The sequence below is a fragment of the Anomaloglossus baeobatrachus genome, chromosome 1 (assembly GCF_048569485.1).
Source record: "Anomaloglossus baeobatrachus isolate aAnoBae1 chromosome 1, aAnoBae1.hap1, whole genome shotgun sequence".
In the NCBI taxonomy this organism is placed as follows: domain Eukaryota; kingdom Metazoa; phylum Chordata; class Amphibia; order Anura; family Aromobatidae; genus Anomaloglossus; species Anomaloglossus baeobatrachus.
Window position 1 is genome coordinate 702,143,658 of NC_134353.1, and position 26,456 is coordinate 702,170,113.

General features: G+C 42.7%; 1 protein-coding gene across 5 annotated transcripts in view; it reads left to right on the top strand.

Annotated features, from left to right (window-relative positions):
* The first annotated feature begins 998 nt into the window (after positions 1-998).
* ARVCF (ARVCF delta catenin family member) overlaps positions 999-26,456 on the top strand; it is a 330,276-nt gene continuing 304,818 nt past the window's right edge. For 4 of the 5 annotated variants that reach the window (XM_075320971.1, XM_075320997.1, XM_075320991.1 and 1 more), the window contains exons 1-2: positions 1,003-1,088; positions 12,785-13,033. In XM_075320971.1, the coding sequence (XP_075177086.1) occupies positions 12,818-13,033 (216 nt within the window). In that variant the 5' untranslated portion in view covers positions 1,003-1,088; positions 12,785-12,817. Of the gene's footprint in view, positions 1,089-12,784; positions 13,034-26,456 lie in introns of all 5 variants that reach the window. The other variant, XM_075320975.1, reaches the window with a different exon arrangement.

Here is a 26,456-nt window from a genome sequence, read left to right on the forward strand (position 1 = left end):
TGCATCAGGTCACTCGTCAGGTCTCACTGCTGGTTCGGCTGCTTTCACGACTGCATGACCCATAAGAAAAGCAGAGCAGCACCTTTTGAATAATTCAGTGACTTGAAGACACATTTGCATGCACAGTTTATATTGACTTAAGTGCTGCTGTTTGATATAGAGGGAATATAAGATCAAGCCTCTATTGGGTTCAGGGAATGCTAATGTCTGATCGTTATATTTATTTGTAAAAATGGTTTCATTTCACAAAATAAGCATTTGTAACATTACAAGAGGCTTAGTGTTACATTCCATCTGTAGGGGAAGACATTAATCTCCGAACACTGTGAGCGCTGCGTTCTTTTCCTGGCACTTGATGCCAGCTGTGGTTGTTTTATCTCTTCTATGCCAACACGTTGTTTCTCCGATTCATTTTGCCCATGGCTTTGGCTGTCTATTAATGACATACTTTTGACAATCATAGTCTTTGTTGAAAGACAGTATAAATATGTAAATAAGAGGGGTCCTTGTTAGGAACATATATATTGACTTCTTAGACGCTAATATGTATAGAACACAGACTAAAAGTATTACTGTAATTAAAATCAATATCTCTATTACTCCCATGTACAATTTATACTGTACAGATCCTCTGTGGGGCGTATTCCACTTATATTTATTTGCCTCATATTGATAAACCTACAGAACACAGGTATTCTCGTACAGTGCAACGATTGCAGCTCTGAAGTGGATAATATATAGCATTAATGGTCATGATCATTATATTGACCTTAGGCTTTATTGATGATTGCAATGGAAGTACGTTATGGGCCATTGGTTACAATTTACCTGTCCCTTTAGGAAAACTGGGGTGCATAATTTTCATTTTGAACTGTTTTTTTTTAAGATATGTGGCAGAAAAGTTAGCATTTCAGGGGTTAGCAATGATTATTAAGACATCAGAAAAGCTGGCGGTAATTTTTCTGACTAACCTTTCCTGTCCTTCCTTTCTTTGTTGTAGCTGATTCTGCTTCAGGCTGCTGCTGTTCTTTCTATAGTCGTAGTGGGTGATGTCTGAGCGTCTCTAAAAGAGCCTAACATTCGGCTAGGTGTGTATTGCCTTTTTCTCCCCTCTGCATGCTTTCTTTGCTTGTGTATTGCATTTTTTTCCTTTGCTCCTCTAAAAATATTTATTTTGTTCCATTCTTGTGAATTGTGACGCTTTATTTCATTTGACTTCAGAATTCTTTACACCTGCCATCATTACGCATAGAGGAATGTGGCCTATAGATGGCCCTATATAGCACTGAAGATTAAAGGGGTATTCCCATATCCAAGAGCCTATCCCAATATGTATTAAGTGTAAAAATAAAATAAAGGTAGTATAATTCTCCTGATTAGCTATGTTGCTTACCTCATCTGCAGTGCATTTTTGTAGTTTAGGTATCCATGGTTACGACCACTATAGTGACAGTTAGCTACAAGTTGTTGTGACTATGGATACCTAACCTACTGCAATACCCTGCCCATGAGGTAAACGACATAGCTAATCAGGAGAACTTTATAACATTTCTAATTAGAGGTATTTGCTAATATTATTATTATACCCATTTATTACATACTATTTACACCCTATTATACCCCTTTAAACACCGGCATCTCATTGTTAGACCCTGCCTCCTCTCAACCCATTGCAAAGCATTAGCAGTTAGATCTTTAGACCAGAACAAAATTGTTATTTACGGCCTTATTATCAGTGCCATCCATCACATCACCAGAGAATATGAAGAAAAACAAAGAACGTGTTGCTGTAAGTTCTGTATTGACTGTCAATATCTGACAAGTTATTAAAACATTTACTTAGTCGTTTACCTACTTATATTCATTTCGGAGAAATCTATGTGCCAATCAATATGGTTGTCACAGGGGTTGTAATCCAGTTTCTTTTGGGTTTTAGGATTGCAAATCTGCCTGGAGGTGCAGTTAAAATAGATGGGGTGTTTTATTGCATAATTAGGTAGATTTAGAAGGAGCATCATGATGTCCCTACTAGTTGTTATCCAGGATCTTCACAGAATGTACAGCTCAGAGATAAGAAAATATTTAACAACCTAAATCAATAATTTAAATTGAATTGGATACATTAGGCAGCAGGTAAGCAGTTGGTTTTGAATTTGTTGAGCTTGAAGACAAGAAAATGGGCAATTAAAGATATAAGAGACTTTGACAGCCTTAGATCAGAGGATCTCCAAAGCTGGGAAATTTGGGGTCCTGAAATTAGCCTCTTCTCAAAATATTATGTAACTGTATGTCAAGATTGTTTGTGATTTTCTAATATCTGACTTACAGATACTTTAGAGAGGCCATGAGCTTAAGATTTTTTCCGATGCCATCCACAGCAGGAGGCGGCTGATACACAGTACACAGCTGGGCTCCTGCTGTTTGTATTGGGACCAGACAAATCTCCATTCTAGCCTTTAACTGCTCACATGCCACTGTCAGTACTGATAGCTGCACTTAAGAAGTTTGACAAGGGGAAATGCACCCATTGTCAACCCATGGGCACCCCTGCAATGTGATCGCAGGGTACTGATAGTTGTTTTGGCAACAAGGAGGTTTAAAATAGCCTCTTTGTCTGCCATATCCCTCAGCCAATCAGATCTCACTGGGGCAGGCCCTAATAGGTTAAACATTACCAGGTGTTAAATAATGCGCCATAGTACAAAAGTACTACAGTGTATTCTGAATGTGATCAAAGGATGACCTATTCAAATCCCCTTGTGGGACCAGTAAGTATTTAAAAAAGAAATAATAATAATAATAATAAAAAAATACATGTTTAAGTGTAAAAATATAGATATATAAATATAAAAAAATCCCAATTTTAGTAATAAAAAATTATTTGTAAAAAAAACCACACAGAAACAACATGTTTTGTATTGTCGCATTGGTAATGACCCATACTTTAAAACTATGTTATTATTTTGTGTACACGGGGAGTGCTGTGTAGAAAACTATGTGAAACACTATGTCAGAATTGCTGTTTCTGTCCATCTTGTCTCATAAAAAAATGATAAAAAGTTATCAAAAAATTGTATGTATCGCAAAGTGGTACCAATAACAATTACAGCTTTCTACACAAAAATACAATCCATCAACAGCCTTTTATTTCGGAAAAGTAGAAACTTAAAGGGAACCAATCATCAGGATTTTCGAGTATAAGCTGCAGCCAGTGCAGTACTGGCACTATCATGCATAGTGTGTACATACCATTGGGGTGCAGCTCGGGTGTTTAGGCAGTGAAATTCATCTTTATAAAGTTTGAAATTTCGTGCACTTTTTGATTGACGTGTGCACCTCTGCAGATAATGTCCGGGCGTGTTATGCAGGAGTTCCCCGCCCCCCCACCAGCCTGTTCCTCCCTCTCTCATGATGTCCGGGCGGGTTATGCACGTGTTCCCCGCCCCCCCGCGCTGCCTGTTCCTCCCTCCCTCCGGCTGAATGTAAAATGCTAATCTTCAGAAACATGGCGCCGGAGTGGGCCTCAGCGCATAGCGCTTATCTCCGGCGCCATGTTTCTGAAGCCCGCATTACACAGCTTGGTGTCTGCAGACTGCAGAACAGCTGATCGGAGGACGCGATCAGCTGTAGCTATGATGACGTGCCGCCTCAGGACACCGGGCCAGGACAGGAGCCTGCCAGCGACATCGGGGGTCAGGTGAGGTAAGTTCACAATGGACTCACATGACCCCGTGACGGCAGTGCTGCGAGACCCGGTCACGGTAGTGATATCGGGTAGCACTGTCTTCACGGGCTCAGGTGAATGAAATTACTAGCACCTGTGATGTCATTGCCCCAGCAGGCACACATTATACACACACATACACACACTATATATATATATATATATATATATATATATATATATATATATATATATACACACACACACACTCCTGTGTGTGCGCCCCTGCGTTGACCTGGGCTCACCTTCTCAGTTCCAGGTCACTGCAGGAAAGCACTCACAGCTGTGTGTGTGTATAATGTGTGTATGCGCGTGTGTATAATGTGTGTGTGCGCGCGCGCGTGTATAATGTGTGTGCGCGCGCGCGTGTATAATGTGTGTGCGCGCGCGCGTGTATAATGTGTGTGCGCGCGCGCGTGTATAATGTGTGCGCGCGCGCATGTATAATGTGTGCGCGCGCGCGTGTATAATGTGTGCGCACGCGCGTGTATAATGTGTGCGCGCGCACGCGTGTATAATGTGTGCGCGCGCACGCGTGTATAATGTGTGCGCGCGCACGCGTGTATAATGTGTGCGCGCGCACGCGTGTATAATGTGTGCGCGCGCACGCGTGTATAATGTGTGCGCGCGCACGCGTGTATAATGTGTGTGCGCGCACGCGTGTATAATGTGTGTGCGCGCACGCACGCGTGTGTGTGTGTGTATAGTGTGTGTGTGTGTATAGTGTGTGTGTGTGGTGTATAGTGTATAGTGTGTGTGTGTGTGTGTATAGTGTGTGTGTGGTGTATAGTGTGTGTGTGTGTGTATAGTGTGTGTGTGGTGTATAGTGTATAGTGTGTGTGTGTGTGTAGTGTACAGTGTGTGTGTATAGTGTGTGTGTGTGTGTAGTGTATAGTGTATAGTGTGTGTATAGTGTAGTGTGTGTGTATATAGTGTGTGTGTGTATATAGTGTGTGTGTGTATATAGTGTGTGTGTATGGTGTGTGTGCGCGCGTGTGTGTATGGTGTGTGTGCATGGTGTGTGTGCGCGCGTGTGTATAATGTGTGTGCGCGCGTATAATATGTGTGTGTGTGCGCGCGTATAATATGTGTGTGTGTGTGTGCGCGCGCGCGCCACTCTGCTGGGGCAATGACGTCACAGGTGGAAGTGAGGGGCTGCTCTCACAATCAATGGGGGACTTTTAGTTCTGCATTAAAGGGGTGGTTCACCCATTTTTTTTTTTTCCCCAATGATCAGATGATATTGGATCCGGATTGGACGGCGCGGGACCCTAACCCAGGATTACTGCGGAGGGGTGTTTATTTCAATAAAGATGGAGTCACTAATTGTGTTGTGTTTTATTTCTAATAAAAATATTTTTCTGTGTGTTGTGTATTTTTTTTTTTATCTATCATTACTAGAAATTCATGGTGGCCATGTCTAATATTGGCGTGACACCATGAATTTCGGGCTTAGGGCTAGCTGATAATATACAGCTAGCCCTAACTCCATTATTACCCGGCTAGCCACCCGGCATCAGGGCAGCTGGAAGAGTTGGATACAGCGCCAGAAGATGGCGCTTCTATGAAAGCGCCATTTTCTGGGGTGGCTGCGGACTGCAATTCGCAGTGGGGGTGCCCAGAAAGCTTGGGCACCCTTCACTGTGGATTCCAATCCCCAGCTGCCTAGTTGTACCCGGCTGGACACCAAAATTAGGCGAAGCTCACGTCATTTTTTTTTTAAATTATTTCATGAAATTCATGAAATAAAATAAAAAAAAAAGGGCTTCTCTATATTTTTGGTTCCCAGCCGGGTACAAATAGGCAGCTGGGGGTTGGGGGCAGCCCGTACCTGCCTGCTGTACCCGGCTAGCATACAAAAATATGGCGAAGCCCATGTCATTTTTTTTTCTTTTTGGGTAAAAAACTGCATACAGTCCTGGATGGAGGATGCTGAGCCTTGTAGTCCCATGCATGACAAGTAACAGTGTGGATTTTGGCTAAGTTCACACACTGCGTCGTTTTATTTAAGCGGTGTTTTTGTGCGTTTTTTTGCGTCAAAAAACCATACGTGGCAAACAACAGACGCGTTTTTACCGGGTTTTGGTGCGTTTTTTGCTCTGTGTTTTTATGCTTTTTTTTATCAGAGAAAGATTGTTGAAAGAAAAAAAAAAATAAAAAAGGTCTGAAGTAATTTCCTTCTTCAATATGTTCTTCATTCTCCACTAGTGTATGCAGGAGAGCATACAGCTGCAGAACTACAGGGCTCAGCATGCTCTATCCAGGACTGTATGCTGGAGGGAGAGGCAGGGGGAGCAGAACTACAAGGCTCAGCATCCTCCATTCACTAGTGTATGCATGAGAGCAGACAGCAGCTGCAGAACTACAAGGCTCAGCATCCTCCATTCACTAGTGTATACAGGAGAGCATACAGCAGCTGCAGAACTACAAGCCTCAGTATCCTCCATTCACTAGTGTAAGCAGGAGAGAAGACAGGAGCTGCAGAACTACAAGGCTCAGCATACTCCATCCCGGACTGTATGCAGTTTTTTGCCAAAAAAGAAAAAAAAAATGACGTGGGCTTCGCCATATTTTTGTATGCTAGCCGGGTACAGCAGGCAGGTACGGGCTGCCCCCAACCCCCAGCTGCCTATTTGTACCCAGCTGGGAACCAAAAATATAGAGAAGCCCTTTTTTTTTTTTTTTAATTATTTCATGAATTTCATGAAATAATAAATAAAAAAATGACGTGAGCTTCGCCTAATTTTGGTGTCCAGCCGGGTACAACTAGGCAGCTGGGGATTGGAATCCACAGTGCAGGGTGCCCATGCTTTCTGGGCACCCCCACTGCGAATTGCAGTCCGCAGCCACCCCAGAAAATGGCGCTTTCATAGAAGCGCCATCTTCTGGCGCTGTATCCAACTCTTCCAGCTGCCCTGATGCCGGGTGGCTAGCCAGGTAATAATGGAGTTAGGGCTAGCTGTATATTATCAGCTAGCCCTAAGCCCGAAATTCATGGTGTCACGCCAATATTAGACATGGCCACCATGATTTTCTAGTAATGATAAAAAAAAAAAATAATACACAACACACAGAAAAATATTTTTATTAGAAATAAAACACAACACAATTAGTGACTCCATCTTTATTGAAATAAACCCCCCTCCGCAGTAATCCTGGGTTAGGGTCCCGCGCCGTCCAATCCGGATCCAATATCATCTGATCATTGGGGGGAAAAAAAAAAATGGGTGAACCACCCCTTTAATGCAGAACTAAAAGTCCCCCATTGATTGTGAGAGCAGCCCCTCACTTCCACCTGTGACGTCATTGCCCCAGCAGAGAGGCGCGCGCGCACACACACACATATTATACGCGCACACACACACATATTATACGCGCACACACACATTATACACACACACATTATATACACACACTATACACACACACACACACACTATACACGCACACACTATACACACACACACACACACACACACACTATACACACACACTATACACACACACACTATACACACACACACACACACACACTATACACACACACACACTATACACACACACACACTATACACACACACACACACTATACACACACTATACACACACACACAATACACACACACTACACATACACGCGTGCGCGCACACACATTATACACGCGTGCGCGCACACACATTATACACGCGTGCGCGCACACACATTATACACGCGTGCGCGCACACACATTATACACGCGTGCGCGCACACACATTATACACGCGTGCGCGCACACACATTATACACGCGCGCGCACACACATTATACACGCGCGCGCGCACACACATTATACACGCGCGCGCGCACACACATTATACACGCACGCGCACACACATTATACACGCGCGCGCGCGCACACACACATTATACACGCGCGCGCGCACACACATTATACACGCGTACGCGCATACACACATTATACACACACACAGCTGTGAGTGCTTTCCTGCAGTGACCTGGAACTCAGAAGGTGAGCCCAGGTCAACGCAGGGGCGCACACACAGCAGTGTGGGTGTGTGTATATATATATATAGTGTGTGTATGTGTGTGTGTATAATGTGTGCGTGCCTGCTGGGGCAATGACATCACAGGTGCTAGTAATTTCATTCACCTGACCCCGTGAAGACAGTGCTACCCGATATCACTACCGTGACCGGGTCTCGCAGCACTGCCGTCACGGGGTCATGTGAGTCCATTGTGAACTTACCTCACCTGACCCCCGATGTCGCTGGCAGGCTCCTGTCCTGGCCCGGTGTCCTGAGGCGGCACGTCATCATAGCTACAGCTGATCGCGTCCTCCGATCAGCTGTTCTGCAGTCTGCAGACACCAAGCTGTGTAATGCGGGCTTCAGAAACATGGCGCCGGAGATAAGCGCTATGCGCTGAGGCCCACTCCGGCGCCATGTTTCTGAAGATTAGCATTTTACATTCAGCCGGAGGGAGGGAGGAACAGGCAGCGCGGGGGGGCGGGGAACACGTGCATAACCCGCCCGGACATCATGAGAGAGGGAGGAACAGGCTGGTGGGGGGGCGGGGAACTCCTGCATAACACGCCCGGACATTATCTGCAGAGGTGCACACGTCAATCAAAAAGTGCACGAAATTTCAAACTTTATAAAGATGAATTTCACTGCCTAAACACCCGAGCTGCACCCCAATGGTATGTACACACTGTGCATGATAGTGCCAGTACTGCACTGGCTGCAGCTTATACTCGAAAATCCTGATGATTGGTTCCCTTTAAAGTTCTTATACTATAAAGATCAAGAATAAAAAAAAATATTGTTTCTCTAAAGTGATTTTCTTGTGCAATAGTAGCAAAACAAAAAAAAGCAATTGGGTATCACTGTAATGGTAACGACACGCAGAGTATAGTTAATATGTCAATTATAAATTTTACATTTATTATTTTTATTCATGCCTCCAACTAAAAAATTACAGAAGAACTGATAAAAAAATCCTTATTTACCCATAAATGCTACAGCTTGTTGGACAAATGCCGAGCCCTCCCACAACTACAGAAAAATAAAAAAAGGTTATGGGTATCAGAATATGTGGACCAAAGAAAAAAAATATTTTAAGTTTTATTTTTTTTTTGCGTAAAAGTTTCAAAACATAAACAAGTTATATATTATATATATATATATATATATATATATATATATATATATATATATATATATATATATATATATCGTATTTCATTAAAAATAAAAAGAAAAATTTAATTTTTTTGGGTAAGTTTGTCTTCCAAAGAATGCAATAAGAGGTGATTAAAAAGATGCATATACCACACAAAAACCTACAATTTTCCATGTAAAAAATAAGCCATCATAAAGCTTTTCTGTCATAAGAAAAAGATTCTATAGCTCTCAGAGTATGGTGACCCAAAAACAAGTTATTTTTTTAACAAGGGTGTATTTACTATACAAAATAATGAAACATAAATAAAAGTATAGAAATTTGGTATTGACATATTGGTACTAACCTACAGAACAAAGTTAAAGGGAACCTGTCACCAGATTTGTCCATTATAACCTGCGGCCACCACTAGTGAGCTCTTAAATACAGCATTATAGAATGCTATATATAAGTGTCCAGGCCACTCTGTATAACATAAAAAACAGCTTTTATTATACTCACCTGCAAGGCGGTGTGGTTCGATTTGTGTCGCTTGTCTTGGTCTAATGCTTCCTCTCTTCCTTCCATCGCCATTCTCCTTCCCATCTCCGTGTGGATGATGCATCCTACATCATCCACGCAGAGTCCTACAATGCACTCTTGCACACTTGGATCTGCCCTGCTAAAGGCAGAGCAAAGTACTGTAATGTGCAGGCTCGGGGAAAGGTCAAAATCTGCCCGCGCATGCGCACTATAATACTTTTATCTGCGCTCAACAGGGCAGAGAAAAGTGCACATTCGCAGGAGCGCAATGGAGGCCTCTGTGTTGATGGCGTAGCACACGTCATCCACACAGAGCTGGGAAGGAGGACGGCGATCGCAAGAAGATAGGAGGCATTGGACCGAATCCAGCGAGGCCCATCGGCCGGACCGCGCCGCAGGTGAGTATAATAAAAGCTGTTTGTTTATGTTATACAAAGCCGCCAGGGGACTTATATACAGTATTCTAGAGTGCTGTATATAGCAGCTTACTGGTGGTGGCAATAGTTTATAAGGGACAAATCAGGTGAAAGGTTCCCTTTAACACTTTAATTATGCAGCAAAGTGAAATAGCATAAAATTTAAAATGCAAAAACAATTATATTACTTTTCATAGAGTTAATAAAAGTTTGTTAAGTTTTATGTGCACTAAAATGATTCCACTGAAAAAGACAGCTCATCTCGAAAAAAAATACGACCTCATAGAACCGCGTTGCTGAAAAAGAAAGTTATGACTCCTGGAACATGACAATAGAAAAAAAATCCTGCTATAAATGCCAAAATTGGCTATGATGCCAAGGGGTTAATTTGGATGTTACTTAGACAAACTACATAAAGAAGCAATGCAGCAATTTTTTTTTTTTTGCACATATACTCACCATACTTATTGTTACTGTTTGATTTATTTCATCCCACCTCAGTAGGATACACTGAGACTTTGCTGTTTACATCACATAGAATGCCCTGAGACTTTGCTTTATACAGTACATAAGATACATCGAGACTGGTGTATACATCACTTAGAATACACTGAGACTCTGCTGTAGACATCACATAGGACACACTGAAAGTCATCTGTATACATCTCATAGCGAATACCTTGAGGCTGCTGTATACATCACATAGGATACACTGAAACTACTGTATTATATATATAGATATATACTACACTCAGAGTGTGCAGAATGCATGACAGACAACCCTGAGACTCTGCTGTCTACATCACAAAAGATACACTGAGACTGCTGTATATATCACATAGGACACACTGAGACTGATGTGTATTCATCACATACGAGACAATGAGATTGCTGTATATACATTGCATAGGTGGACAGACTGCTATGTATACATCACAAAAGAGATACAAACTTTTATATATACATTGCATAGCACATACAGACTGGTGTATATAGATAACATAGAATACACTGAGACTCTGCTGTATATATCACTTAGAACACACTGATATTCAGCGCCATACATCATATATTATACCCGTAGACTGGTGTACTGTATATACATCACATAAGATAGATATGCACAAATCAAAAACATCACCCTCTACATTAATTTTAACCTATAAAGTATTATGTAGGCAAAAAAAAATGCTGTATTACATTTCATTGCAAACAACTGTATTCCTTCTAGGCAATATCATTCTCTAATGGCAGTGTCCTCTTTCAGTACAATAATGCTTCCTACAAAAATCGTTCAGGAATGATTTGAGAAACAAGACAAAGCGTGAGGTGTTGACTTGGCCTCCCAATCCTTCAGATTTTAATCTGATCGAGCATCTTTTCGAGGGTACTAGAAAAATATGTTTTCACCTTCTATCTTGTAGAAGTTTTAATGATTATTTCACAGCTCTAGTGGGGTCCATGCCTCAAGGTGTCAGATTTGTTTTAGTGACTTGTGGGGAATCTCTAAAATATGAAGCCTATGGTTTTAATGTTATGGCTGATCAGTGTATATTGAACACACATCCCTTTTAAACTCTGTTCTTCACTTATGAAGCTGTTATGGAGCCTGAGTGCAGCAGACATATTCAGTTTACTTGCAGATGATTAGAAGTTTAATTTCATGCAAGCTGCACTAATTACATTTAGTAATTAACACTGTCTTGGAAAATGTTATAGTTATGCTTTCCTACGACAAATGCTAATAGCTTTCCTCTAACTAGTCAGGAAAGGAACATTATCTAACCATCAAAATATAGAAATATGACACATTTTATTCATTGTGTACGTTATTGCTTTATTTGGCCATGAATTGATATAAAAATATATGCATTTGTTTTTATTTTATTAAGTAAAAAAATAAGATAATCCTATCGTGTGTACTGTGCAGGTGAAAAGAAGGCGCATTCTTCATACTCCATGTTACGTTCATATCCATTCATGCATCATAATAGTTGTGTTATTGCAAATTCTATCCTGATATTTCCACTGATTAGCTACAGTATGGCTGGAAAATCTGACAAATCCAGCACGGCATGTCCCAAAGTCTTCACTGTGTTTTGTTTGTTCTCATAGGCGCCATTCAGTACTGTGACTGGTGCATGTGCATGCAGGCTTCGTCATACCCTCCAAATACCAGTCATGCAAATACTCGATAGTATCTTGTATGCTGGAATTTCAAAGGAAAGAATTCAGCAATGCCCAATAAAAATATACATGTTCTTTGGCCCTGATTTGATTTTCAGAGCCATAAAATCCCACAGCACACGAGTACATACTCCAAATGCCTGCTAGTGTGAGGATCACAAGTTCTCCAACAGTTCTGCTTCATTGCAAAGATTGAAAGCTTACCTTAATGTTGTCAAATTGATGAGCTCTTCAAAGAGTAGACTTTGCTTCCCAAAAACCTATTATCTTTATGTTCTTTAACTTTACATTGTTATTTGCACAATGAAAATGATTTTGGAATATGCATGAAAATTTAATGTCAAATAGAAGCTTATTTTCTCCTTAAGGGCTTCGTATTTCCCCAAGAGATTGTTATACTCCTTAAAGTAGTAGCGGCTTGTTAATGCAAGCCAGTGGCAATTGTGTTCTTAAGTATTTTATAAAGATTGCTGCCTCTGTTTTTCTGTAATAATGTTGGAGAGAACACATTTATGTTAAAAGAGGTTAGGTATAAAATACATTGTTGTTTTATAGAGGCAAAAGGCCGCGAAATAGCAAAATGTGTTCTGAAAAGTCTGCAAATCTCAACACAAAACAGCAATATGTTCATCTTGTACAATAAGTCATCACATTGCATGTTCACTGATCTCTGTGGGTGATTTGTGTTCCCGGTTTATTGAGCAGCCGATGACAGTTTTCTAATTTTCCACCTTTTCCTTAAACCTTCCTTAGCAGTTACCAGCAAGACTTCTTTCACAAACAGCTATGGATGACTATGACATAAGGTCTGCTGCCAGTATCCTGGCCTCTGTGAAAGAGCAAGAAGCCCGCTTTGAGAGGCTGACCCGAGCTTTAGAAGAAGAACGTCGTAATGTCTCCCTTCAACTCGAGCGTGCCAATGTGCCCTCTGAAAGAATGAGCATGTGCAACATTGGCAATGGGCAACCGCTAACCACTGCCTGGCAGCAGCTAGTTCTGCAGGTAAAACCTGCCTTTTTATATTGTTTTATTACTCTTGAGCCATTGATTATTGCATTTGTTTCCTCAGTTGGTTTTAACATGCTTTACAAGTAACACCTATTCTTTAATTTCATTCTTGTAAATACAGTGTTCCCTCCTTTTACTACTCTTATCTCTTGATTAACTAGACATGAATAATTAAAGAGGACCAGCCACCAGGATTTTCATATATAAACTAAAGTCAGTGCTATACTGGCGTTAAGATGCTAATTCTAAACATACCTTTAGTCGTGAGATTGGATATATAGTTTATGAAATACAGGCAAGTAAAGTTTGTGAAATGCACTGTTATTTGATTAATAGCAGCTACAGAATATCTAATAGGTGGGTTGGGTTTTGCTAGTTATTCATGCCCCTGACCTTCCTTCCTTCCTCCTTCCTCCCCCCTGTAATAACAGAGCCAGAGTTTGGAAAGACAGGCAGCAGACGGGGGCGGGAATAACTAGGAAAACTCGACCCACCTATTACATATTCTGTTGCTGCTATCAATCAAATAACAGTGGATTTCACAGACTTTACTTGCCTGAATTTCAGAAACTATACATCCAATCTCAATACTAAAGGTATGTTTAGAATCAGCATGATAGCGCCTGTATAGCACTGGCTTTAGTTTATATATGAAAATACTGATGGTTGGTGATCTTTAAGGTACTGTAGACTTTAAGAAATAGACCAATCCAAGAGCCATCTTGACTTTTTATACCATCTTCAATAGCCGTATGTATATAATTTAGTTGCAGCCCCACATGTTTTAACCTAATAACTTTTAGAGTCACGCAGTTTGACAAAATTGCATATCACACTACTAATTTACCAGTTAATTCTGAACAAATCTGCCCATGCTGGCATATGATTCATTCATTAGAAATACCTTACAAACAAAAATACTTTTTTTTTTAAGTTGTGAATAAAAGGTTGTTAAAAGATTAATATAGGAAAGGGTTCTTTACAGTTAGTGTAGTCAACCTTGAAGTGCCTTACCCCCAACAAATGGTAATGGCACAGCAGTCAATAATAAACGAGGCAATTATATGATGATTGCTAGCATTGTGAATTGTCACTAATATAATAAATAGTGCGTAATTAATCCAAGTAACGTGTGGGGTCAGGATTTTTTTTAATGAAGCAGTGAAAGGAAGGGTGGCAAAGGAGAGGGGCTTGTTATGCCTCCCTTTGCATCAAATAGTCAGGTCTGTAGAAAGGTTTCATTTGTTAAGTCTTTTACTATTGGCAGGCGCATACTCATTATGTGTCCATGATGACTTGGGGAGTGACAAAGGATCTAGCTTGCCTCTTGACTTTGACTGATTATACATGATCAGTTTAATACTTGCTGCAGACTTTGAAGATGTAAATATTGGCTTGGAAAGCAGTCGTATATGAGAGATAAGGCATATTCAGACATGTTTTTCACGCATTTTTTTTCCATATGTTTTTACTGCAAGATAAAAAAGGAACGTTTTACAGTAGCAGTAAGGTGAACGCCATTTTTGAGATCTAATGCACATGCTGCTATAAAAATATATATAAAGGATATATAAAGTGTGTATATATACAGGTATGTGTGTGTATATATATATATATATATATATATATATATATATATATATATATATATATATATATATATATATATATATATATACACACACATACCTGTATATATACACACCTTATATATATTTATATGTAATATATATAGTATATATAAGGTATGTACAGTACACATAAAATCATAAAGTGTGTGTGTATATATATATATATATATATATATATACATATACAGTATATATACATATATCTGCAGGATATACTTTTATATACAAACGAGAAACAAGGGTGAATTGTATATTAGGTATGGTGCCCACTTATTTTTTGTTCTTTTAAGAATTTTATCGTTTTGATTGTCGTTGGATCTGGAAAACACATTCTTTTGCGATCTATTCTTAATTTTTGGCTATTCAATTGGCTATTCAAATGTAGCAGAACAAGAACCTCTGGATGAAACCATGTGATGAGCCCAAATTACTGCATGTGTTGTCTGTTTTGTGGTTTGATATAACTGCTTTATGGTTGGTTAATTCTTTAATGGTGGATGAGCTTCTAGAAGGTCTCAGTACTGGCATGTTGGTTTCTAGCCATCTCTTTAATCTCCGGTCACCTGATAGCTTGTGATAATATTGAAGGGGGAAATGGTAGTGCTGAAGTTAAGCTCTGGCGGTAATTCTATTCTTCCTCGCACACTCTTGCCTTGTCATTCAGCCGCAATCATTGGCTTTGTCGATTTTGTGGTTTTAAGCATCATCCTGCCTTGGACTTTAGATTCTGTATATGACTATTTGGGCTGTTGTATTGTGATTTTGTGAAGTATCATTTACTGAAATAAAAGTGTACATAAAACATTTCTAGCTTAATATAGTACAGCCAGGCTTGTTTACCTCGTTCAGTGGCTGCAATAATCGTACCCTATATTACTTGGTGTGATGTTCGAGCTTTTCTCCTACGTTGTTAGATGAAAACCATTACGTGGTGTCTTACGAAGAAAGAGCACTCACATTATTTGTCAGCAAAAAAAAACAAATTGCAGTTGTACTATTGTTTTTAGCACTGCAGTAGAAATATGACATATTTATTGACTGTACGTTGGCCATTATATTTTTTCCTGTGAAAGGATTATTCCCTGAAATAATACTACCTGTACATTTTGTCATTGACACAGAGGCTGCGTCTGCTCTGGTATGATAATTACCGCACACTAAATCCACAGGGGCAGTTCACTTGATTTTTTGATGTGCCACCTGAGCCATAGAACGTAATTGCTCATTACTACATGGATAGTGTTGGACTGAGGGAATGGCAGAGAAAAGTTTTAGAGTTTTTAAAGGGAGTTTCTAACTAATAAAATTAAATGGAGGTTGAGTATGTGCACTACCTCTCTATACGGCTCTATGGGACATATTAAAACAGTCAAATGCCCTTGTATTTTCTTTTGCTTTTTAAAATGTTTTTTACTTAAAGGATTTTTCCATCTAAGCATTATGGCTGAGACAGGAATACCCTCCAATCTATGGAGATGGAGCGTGACAAGCAGTTCAGAGTGACCTAGGGAGTTACAGGAAAAGCATAGCTCAGCCACTTTTAGTTATTTCTGTGTCTCCACCTTCAATGGGTCAAAGTCTAGTAAGGGTTATTCCGGTCTCATCCATGAAAGGCTGAGATGGGGTAAAATTGAGATGGGGTTAAAGTGAAGTTGGCACTCATTCATACTGCCCAAACTGCAGGCAGCCTAAATCAGCGCCTGGCAGCACAACTGCAGGCCATTATGCTTTGTCTCTTAAATAGAGATGAGCGAACCGGCCGTGGTTCGGCTCGAGTTCGGTTCGTCGAACGGAGGTCTCGTTCGAGTTCAGTTCGGCGAACGTTCGACGAACCGAACTCGAACCGCATAGGAAACAAATGGCAGGCAATCACAAACACAGAAAAACACCTAGAAAACACCCTCAAAGGTGTCAAAAAGGTGACAAACAACTCACAACACAACACAAACACATGGGAAAGTGACAAGGACATATATACTCATGCGAAAACAAAAGAGCTGGACAAGGAAAAAGAGGAGGAGACACAGATATAGGCATGGCACGCCCTTCTAAAATCATGTAAAACACCACAAGGTGACTCCAAGCGGAGTTCTCCCTTTTTTCCAAAAATTGGGCCACACACACACACCCACCCCTTCAGTGGCAGCACTTGTGCCCCAGTTGTACACTTCACAGCTAGATTTGCATCAAGCACATTCAAAAATACGCCATACTTAACCGTTCCCAGCATGACACCGGGGTAGGTAGCAAAGTCTTTCCTGATCCCAGCGCTGTGCATCTTGGATCATTTTTAAAAACAATGTAAGCAAGGGTTACTCCAAGCGGAGTCTCCCTTTTTTCCAAAAATTGGGCCACACAGACACTCACCCCTTCAGTTGCAGCACTTGTGCCCCAGTTGTACACTTCAAAGCTAGATTTGCATCAAGCACATTCAAAAATAGACCATACTTAACCGTCCCCAGGATGACACCGAGGTAGGTAGCAAAGTGTTTGCTGAACCATGACTTGTTCATCTTGGCTCCTTTTAAAAAACACAGCAAGCAAGGGTTACTCCAAGCGGAGTCTCCCTTTTTTTCCAAAAATTGGACCACACAGACACCCCATCAGTGGCAGCACTTGTGCCCCAGTTGTACACTTCACAGCTAGATTTGCATCAAGCACATTCAAAAATACGCCATACTTAACCGTCCCCAGGATGACCCCGGGGTAGGTAGCAAAGTCTTTCCTGATCCCAGCTCTGTGCATCTTGGATCATTTTTAAAAACAATGTAAGCAAGGGTTACTCCAAGCGGAGTCTCCCTTTTTTCCAAAAATTGGGCCACACAGACACTCACCCCTTCAGTGGCAGCACTTGAGCCCCAGTTGTACACTTCACAGCTAGATTTGCATCAAGCACATTCAAAAATATGCCATACTTAACCGTTCCCAGGATGACCCTGGGGTAGGTAGATAAAGTCTTTGCTGAACCATGACTTGTTCATCTTGGCTCCTTTTAAAAAACACAGCAAGCAAGGGTTACTCCAAGCGGAGTCTCCCTTTTTTTCCAAAAATTGGGCCGCACACACACCCACCCCTTCAATGGCAGCACTTGTGCCCCAGTTGTACACTTCACAGCTAGATTTGCATCAAGCACATTCTAAAATACACCATACTTAACCGTCCCCAGCATGACACCGGGGTAGGTAGCAAAGTCTTTGCTGAACCATGACTTATTCATCTTGGCTCCTTTTAAAAAACAATGCAAGCAAGGGTTACTCCAAGCGGAGTCTCCCTTTTTTCCAAAAATTGGGCCATACACACACCCACCCCTTCAGTGGCAGCACTTGTGCCCTAGTTGTACACTTCACAGCTAGATTTGCATCAAGCACATTCAAAAATACGCCATACTTAACCGTCCCCAGCATGACACCGGGGTAGGTAGCAAAGTCTTTCCTGATCCCAGCTCTGTGCATCTTGGATCATTTTTAAAAACAATGTAAGCAAGGGTTACTCCAAGCGGAGTCTCCCTTTTTTTCCAAAAATTGGGCCACACAGACACCCTATCAGTGGCAGCACTTGTGCCCTAGTTGCAAACAGGATGTTTTGATTTGCATCAAGCACATTCCAAATCCACAAGCATTTACTCTCCCCAGGATGACACACGGGTAGTAAATTCCTTGTGGATCGATGACTTGTTCATTTTGATGAACGTTAGTCTGTCCACATTGTCACTGGACAGACACGTGCGCTTATCTGGCAGCACACACCCAGCAGCACTGAAGACACGTTCAGAGACAACGCTGGCAGCTGGACACGACAAAATCTCCAAGGCGTAAGTTGAGAGCTCTGGCCATTTTTCAAGATTTGAAGCCCAAAATGAGCAAGGCTCCATTTGCAAAGTCATGGCATCGATGTTCATTTGGAGATACTCCTGTATCATCCTCTCCAGCCGTTGACTATGTGTCAGACTTGTTGTCTCTGGTGGCCTTGCAAAGGACGGTCTAAAAAAATTATGAAAAGATTCAATAAAATTGCTGTTACCAGCACCAGATACGGTGCTACTGGTACGGGTAGACTGTTGAAGATGACGAGACCGTCCCATGTTTGTCAAGTTACAACTGGGAGATTCACTCCCTGCACGGTTGTTTGGTGGAAAAGCCGAGCTAAGATCGAGTAACAGCTTCTGCTGATACTCCTGCATACGTGCGTCCCTTTCTATGGCTGGAGTTATGTCACAAAATTTGGACTTGTACCGGGGATCTAATAGTGTGGCAAGCCAGTAGTCATCATCACTTCTAATTTTGACAATACGAGGGTCATGTTGGAGGTAGTGCAACAAGAAGGCGCTCATGTGTCTTGCGCAGCCATGCGGACCAAGTCCACGCTGTGATTGTGGCATAGAGGTGCTAACCGTTCTTTCTTCCTCTGACATCTCTCCCCAACCTCTTTCAACTGAAATTTGACCAAGGGCTCCCTCATCCGCTGAGTCTTCCATATCCATGGACAGTTTGTCCTCCATTTCTTCATGTTCTCCTGCACCTTCCTCAACATTTCGCCTGCTACCATGCGCCCTTGTTGATCCCTGTCCCCCATGGTCCCATGCCTGCCGCGTTGGTGATGATGAACGTCTAGACCTTGGTGATGTTGTTGTGTCTTGCGCATATGAATCCTCCTGTAGTTCCTCCCCTTCCTGTTGTCCCACCCCCTGACTGCGAATAGTGTTTAGCGTGTGCTCCAGCATGTAAATGACTGGAATTGTCATGCTCATAATGGCATTGTCAGCGCTAAACATATTCGTCGCCATGTCGAAACTGTGCAGAAGGGTGCATAGGTCCTTGATCTGAGACCACTCCATCAGGGTGATCTGCCCCACCTCTGCATCTCGTTGGCCCAGGCTATACTTCATAACGTATTGCACCAGGGCTCGGCGGTGCTGCCACAGTCGCTGTAACATGTGGAGAGTTGAATTCCAGCGTGTCGGCCGAAAGACTTCTGGAGCGATGCAAGTCGCTCAGCTGCGGCGGTTGAACGGCGGAAGTGAGCAGACAGTTTTCGTGCCCTGGTCAGAAGGCCATCTAGGCCAGGATAGTCTGTTAAAAATTGCTGGACAACAAGGTTCAACACGTGAGCCATACAAGGCACGTGTGTCACCTTGCCCAGGCGAAGGGCCCTACCCAGGTTTGCAGCATTGTCGCACACGGCCTTACCAGGCTGCAGGTTGAGTGGAGACAACCATTTATTAAACTTAGTCTCCAGAGCTGCCCACAACTCAGCCGCTGTGTGACTCTTATTTCCAAGACATGTCAAGCTAAAGACCGCCTGATGCCGTTGCGCTCTGCTGCCAGCATAGTAATGAAGGGTGTGTGATTCCTTCTGCGCAGTGAGAACGCTGGTGGCCTGACCAGGCAGGCTTGGGGCGGAGGTGGAGGAACCAGATGAGGTGGAGGAGGCAGAAGCAGTGGCGGAACTTGGACAGACAGAGGATTGACACACAAGTCGTGGGGACGGCAAGACTTGTGCAGCGACATGTAACGTCCCTGTCCATGCTTACTGGTCCAAGTATCGGTGGTGAAATGCACCCGTTGACACACAGAGTTTCTCAAGGAAGCGGTGATGTTGTGTGTGACATGCTGGTGTAGTGCGGGCACACCTTTCTTAGAGAAGTAGTGGCGACTGGGCATCTGGTACTGGGGCACAGCGACAGACATAAGGTGTCTAAAATCCTGTGTGTCCACCAGGCGGAAAGGCAGCATTTCGGTAGCCAGGAGCTTACAGAGGGATAAAGTCAACCTCTTAGCTTTGTCATGGGTCGCAGGAAATGGCCTTTTATTTGTCCACATCTGAGGGACAGAGATCTGGCTGCTGTGTGCAGACGGTGTTGAGTAGGGTGTCCCTGGAAAAATGCAGGTTTGTGAGGAAAGCGCAGGCGTAGACATGATGTTGCCTTCATCCAACGTTGGTGCTATCGATGTCTGAGAGAGCTGTACACACATACTTGTTTCCCCTTCCAAACCAACTGACGACCTACTAAGCAAACTGCCTGTTGCGGTTACAGTGGTGGAAGTTGTGCGTGGAAAACCAGGTGTGACAGCTGTCCCCACAGTCCTAGAAGATGAAGAGCGCGCGGATGCACTGGAAGGGGCAGGCGGTGGTTGGTTCGCTCCGCTAGGCCGCATTGCAGCACGGTGAGCTTCCCACTGGGACATATGATATTTATTCATGTGACGATTCGTGGAAGAAGTTGTCAAACTGCTGAGGTTTTGCCCTCTACTAACAGAATCACGACAAATTTTACAGATCACATAATTTGGCCGATATTTTGCTATGTCAAAAAAGGACCAGGCTAGGCAAGGCTTAGAGGGCATGCGACGTGCTGAGTCCCCCTGACTAGTGCTCAGAGGCAGAGTGGTGGCTGAGGATGCAGTTGTAGACGTGCTACCAGTGCTCCGACTCTGTCCAGGAAGGCGCACGGTAACTTCGTTGTCGGTTGCATCCTCCTCCACCGCCTCTGTTGACCTCCTCGAGTGCCTGACTGTGGGTTGACAGTAGGTGGGATCTAGAACTTCCTCATCAATTGTTGTGTTTGCACTCCCCTCACCCTCAGACCGAGCCTCTTCTTGCCCTGACCGAATATTTAAGTTGTCATCCCAATCTGGTATCTGCGTCTCATCGTCATCAGTATGTTCCTCATTGTCTATAACAACAGGTGTTACAGTTTGTGAAAAAGGGTCAACATTATGCTCAGAAACTTGGTCCTCACGGCCTGAATCAGAGTCACAAAGGTTCTGGTCATCACTGCAGACCATTTCCTGGTCTGTACTCACTGTAGCTTGGGAGCAGACCTTTGATTCCCAGGCTATAGTGTGACTGAACAGCTCTGCAGACTCAGCCATCTCAGTTCCACCATACTGTGCAGGGCGGATGGAGACTTCAGAGCTGGGAGAATGCAAGTGTGATTGGGCTGACAACTCAGAGGACTGGTGTTTTTTTAGATGCGGTAGTTGAGGTGGCGGAGAGGGCACCTGTTCGACCACTTGAGATCAATTCAAGCATTTTTCTTTTTTGGCCATCATCTACCTTTGTTCCAGTTGTTCATGTCCGTAAAAAAGGGAGAACATCGGATTGTCCACGGTAAGTAGTAGACATCTTACTTTTGCTGGTAGATGGTCTATCTTCAGCAGATGTTAATGGAGCTTTGCCACCTTCCCCACGGACAAACCCTTTTTTTCCTTTTCCAACACGCCTCTTCCCCTTTGCACCAGCATCTGTCATTTTGCCACTCATTTTGATTGCGACAAGATTGTGCACTTAAAATGTGGTAGTAAAAATTGAGAGGTGGTGTAGATTTCAGCGGTGGTCTAGCTTTATTAACAGCAGAATAAACAACAATAATTATCCCTGACAATGCAACTACGGCCCTTAAACTGGCAGCATAGTTTGCTAGTATAATGGCTTAGTAACAATGAGTTTGAGTGTGCAATGCAGGCACACGTGCTGCAAATATCTTTGCACTAGTGGGACAATACAGAAGTCCAACAGCCACTTTTAGGATGCCCCTAAGTTTCCTCAGTGTTTGGTAGTATAATGGCTTAGTAACAATGAGTTTGAGTGTGCAATGCAGGCAGACGTGCTGCAAATATCTTTGCACTAGTGGGACAATACAGAAGTCCAACAGCCACTTTTAGGATGCCACTAAGTTTCCTCAGTGTTTGCTAGTATAATGGCTTAGTAACAATGAGTTTGAGTGTGCAATGCAGGCAGACGTGCTGCAAATATCTTTGCACTAGTGGGACAATACAGAAGTCCAACAGCCACGTTTAGGATGCCACTAAGTTTCCTCAGTGTTTGCTAGTATAATGACTTAGTAACAATGAGTTTGAGTGTGCAATGCAGGCAGACGTGCTGCAAATATCTTTGCACTAGTGGGATAATACAGAAGTCCAACAGCCACATTTAGGATGCCACTAAGTTTCCTCAGTGTTTGCTAGTATAATGGCTTAGTAACAATGAGTTTGAGTGTGCAAAGGGCAGGAGGGTACAGTGGCAGGGTTGTGGGTCTGGGTACAGGAAAGGAAGCCTCCCTTTCTATCCCTCCTAATGGGGAAATGCAGTGAGGAAATCCCTGACCTTAGCTACACAGATGCTGTCATCTTGTGTAGCTGTTAAAATCTGTTTTCACGGCCCTGACTGTCACCTATGGCTCTGACCCTGCCGGTATTAGCCCTTACAAGGGCTGAAAGAAACTTCTATCCCTATTCTGTATAGCGCTGTGTATAGAGCGTACACAGGAGTATCGGAGACAGGCGATACGCCAGCGGTGACTGATACCCAGACGCAGAAGAGATAATGGCGTCCGGACGGGCAGATACTCGTTTTTATAATGCAGGGACATGTGACATGGACATCCTATCACACATGCCGTTGCTTCTCTGGCTAAAAGTCCATTTAGCTGCGTGTGTGTCTGGGATTGGCTGACATGCCGGCCCGCCCCACTACACGCGCGTGCTTAGGGAAGGAAGGCAAGGAAAAAAAAAATGGCGATCGCCATTATCCATACAGCAGTGATCTGAATGCGCTGTTCCCGCACACTATACACTGAAATTTCATAATAGTGTGAGTCACAGAGTGACTTACACTATTACAGCGGAAAGCCAGCTAGTAATTAGCTTGTCTTTTTGCTGCTAGAACCGTTCTCGAACATATCTAGAACTATCGAGCTTTAGCAAAAAGCTCGAGTTCTAGTTCGATCTAGAACAGCCCCCAAAATCACTCGAGCCGCGAACTGGAGAACCTCGAACCGCGAACCGCGCTCAACTCTACTCTTAAACGCTCCAGCATTTCAGAGAAAACTTAGTTTGAAGAACTTGACAGGGATTAAAGGGAGGGGCGAGACTAGATTAGCGTTAATCGCAGCCAGATTCCCCCCCCGCTCCTCTCTACTTATAGTCCGTTGGCCAACCCTTGATAACCCCTTCTGATTCCATGTTTCCTCCAGGTAAAATAATAAAGCCTATACTCACCTCCCGTGCCAGCGCTGTTCCAGCAGTTCTACGGCTCGCAGTGGCGGGGCTCACATGTGGCTGTGATGTCACCTGAGCCCCGTGTCAAATCAGCGCTAAATTCTGTCTCCCCTGCCTTCAGACCAAACAAGTTAAATAACAGGATGTGTGTGCTAACTTCCTGTTGATTGCTCATTTGGTTCAAAGGCGTGGAGAAGGAAGCTGCCGCTGATTGGACAACTCCACGTGAGCCCCTGCACCGCAAGCTGTGGCACTGCTGGAACAGCGCTTTTATGGGAGGTGAGTATAGGCTTTATTATTTTACCTAGGGAAAACGTGGAATCAGAATTTTAATTTAATTATGTTTTCTTTGAAATGTTGTAGAGAAAACATACTTGATTACAATCCTGCTACCAGGCTCTGATTCATGCTGCCCAATGTTTGGACAACATGAATCAAGTGACACATTCTCTTTAATGTATTTGTTATTGCATGTTTTAACTGCTATGTGGCTCAACAAACTGTGTATTCAAACATTCTTTTTTTTTGCCGCTTTTCCACTGTTCTTGCCATAATTTAGTATATATTGTGCATAAAACATAAATGTGACCCCTGCCGTGTGAACACAGCATAACTGACTAAATGCAATTGACAATTCCTGTATATTATTCTGAACACAGCCAGGCGAGACAGCAGTGAGTTATATTGTATCTAAATTACTGTATATATTGCTTCTTACTATCACACTAACACAATTGCCACAACCTTTGTACAAAGAACATTATACCAAGGTCAGATGAAATATAAAAAAAAAAGATGAAGAAAAGGAGAGTTAAAATAGATCAGTCATAGCTAAGGTTAGTGTTCATCATGACCACATAATAAGAAAGTGTCTATGCAAAAATGGCTTTCATGGAACATGGTAGAGTAACAACATAAAAACTACCGCTATCTAACAGTAAAGCCTGATTTACACGTTGCAATTTCGCATACGATATCGTATGCGATTTGCAACGCCCCCATCGTATGTGTGGCACGTTCAATTTGTTGAACGTGCCGCACATACGAGTAACCCCCCATCATACGTACTTACCTTCCATACGACCTCGATGTGGGCGGCGAACGTCCACTTCCTGGAGTGGGAGGAACGTTTGGCGTCACATCGACGTCACGCGGCAGCCGGCCAATAGAAGTGGAGGGGCGGAGCTGAGCGGGACGTAAACATCCCGCCTACTTCCTTCCTTCCGCATTGTAGGTCTGGAGCCGCAGGACGTAGGTAAGATCTGTTCATCATTCCCAGGGTGTCACACATTGCAATGTGTGCTACCCCGGGTACGATGAACAATCTGACGTGCAATTCTAGAGAAAGGTACGATATGTATGCGATGAACGTTTTAACGTTCAATCGCAATCGCACGTACCTGTCACACACTGCAATGTAACTTATGATGCCGGATGTGCGTCACTTACGACGTGACCCCGCCGACACATCGTAAGATACATTGCAGCGTGTAAAGCGAGCTTAACATCAATAGTTATCTCAGGATAAAAAATGGTGGATGATTCACAAGTCTTTTTTTCCAAAACGTTTTTTATTGATTTTTCAAATTTGTAAAAACATGACAAGTATCATTGCAAAAGAAGAACATTCGTCTGACAAAATGTGACATAGAGGTGGGTGATACCCCAATTTGGAGTTCCATGTTGCTGTTCGATTTAAGATAGTATACAGTAACATTAAACCAAAACATAGGTAATGAAATATAATATAACATATGCAATACAATTCGTTAAATCTCTGTGTCGTCCCTGAATGATTTCAATTTTGCTAGCGTGTCTTGGTATTCCCAACCGTCTCGTCTCCCCCTCCCGCCAGAGCCCCCTCCTAGGTGATTCTCAGTTTACCCAGGCTGTCCTGGATATCGCTCAGGATACACCACTCCGAGTGAACAAAAGGTGCCATCAGGTTAATTATTTCTCCCTGTGTGAATTGGCTTTCAATAAAATGTCTCCATCTCACAAAAAACTTGGCTGTCAACCCATCTTTATCCCTCTCCGCTTCTAGTTTTTCCCACTTCAGAAGGTTGTGTAGTTCGCCCACAACCTCCTTTATGGATGGGCCCTCCCTTTGAATCCAGTGTTTTAAGATGCAACGCTTAGCTATCATGGCTATGTCATGCGTTATTGCGTATTTCCTCTTTTCCTGCGTGCTCGGTCCTCCTCCTACTCCTCCCTCAAAGGAGTGGAAAATCCACACCATTAAGTCTAGTTTGCTGAAAATTCCCCATGTTGACTGGGCAAATAGTCTGACTTGGTTCCAGAACCTAGCGATTGTCTCACATTCCCATAGCCCATGCAGCATATCCGTTTTTTCTTTTTGACACTTAGGACACCACCTATCCCTACCTGGTATGTTGAAACCTATAATGGCCCTATGTAGAATTCTGAATTGAGTGTCTCTCCATCTCTCATTGGTAATGTGTTTCCGCACTTGTACCCATCCTCTCAGTATATCATCCACCACTTCTTCCCTTCCCAATTGTTTCCCCCACGCTTTTAAAGTCCGACTATCCTCCCGAGAGATAAGCACCCCCCTTAGCGATCGATAAATTTTAGAGACATTTATACTTGTTACATCACATTCCAGTAACTCATCAATCGAACTTCTGTTCAGCTCTCTTCCAACCACACCCAGGTCTCCTATTATTCCATGTTTCAATTGTTCATACTGGATGACATGTGAGCTATTAAGGTTGTACTTATCCAGCACTTCCCGACCTGTCATCCACCTCCTGTCCTCCACATTCA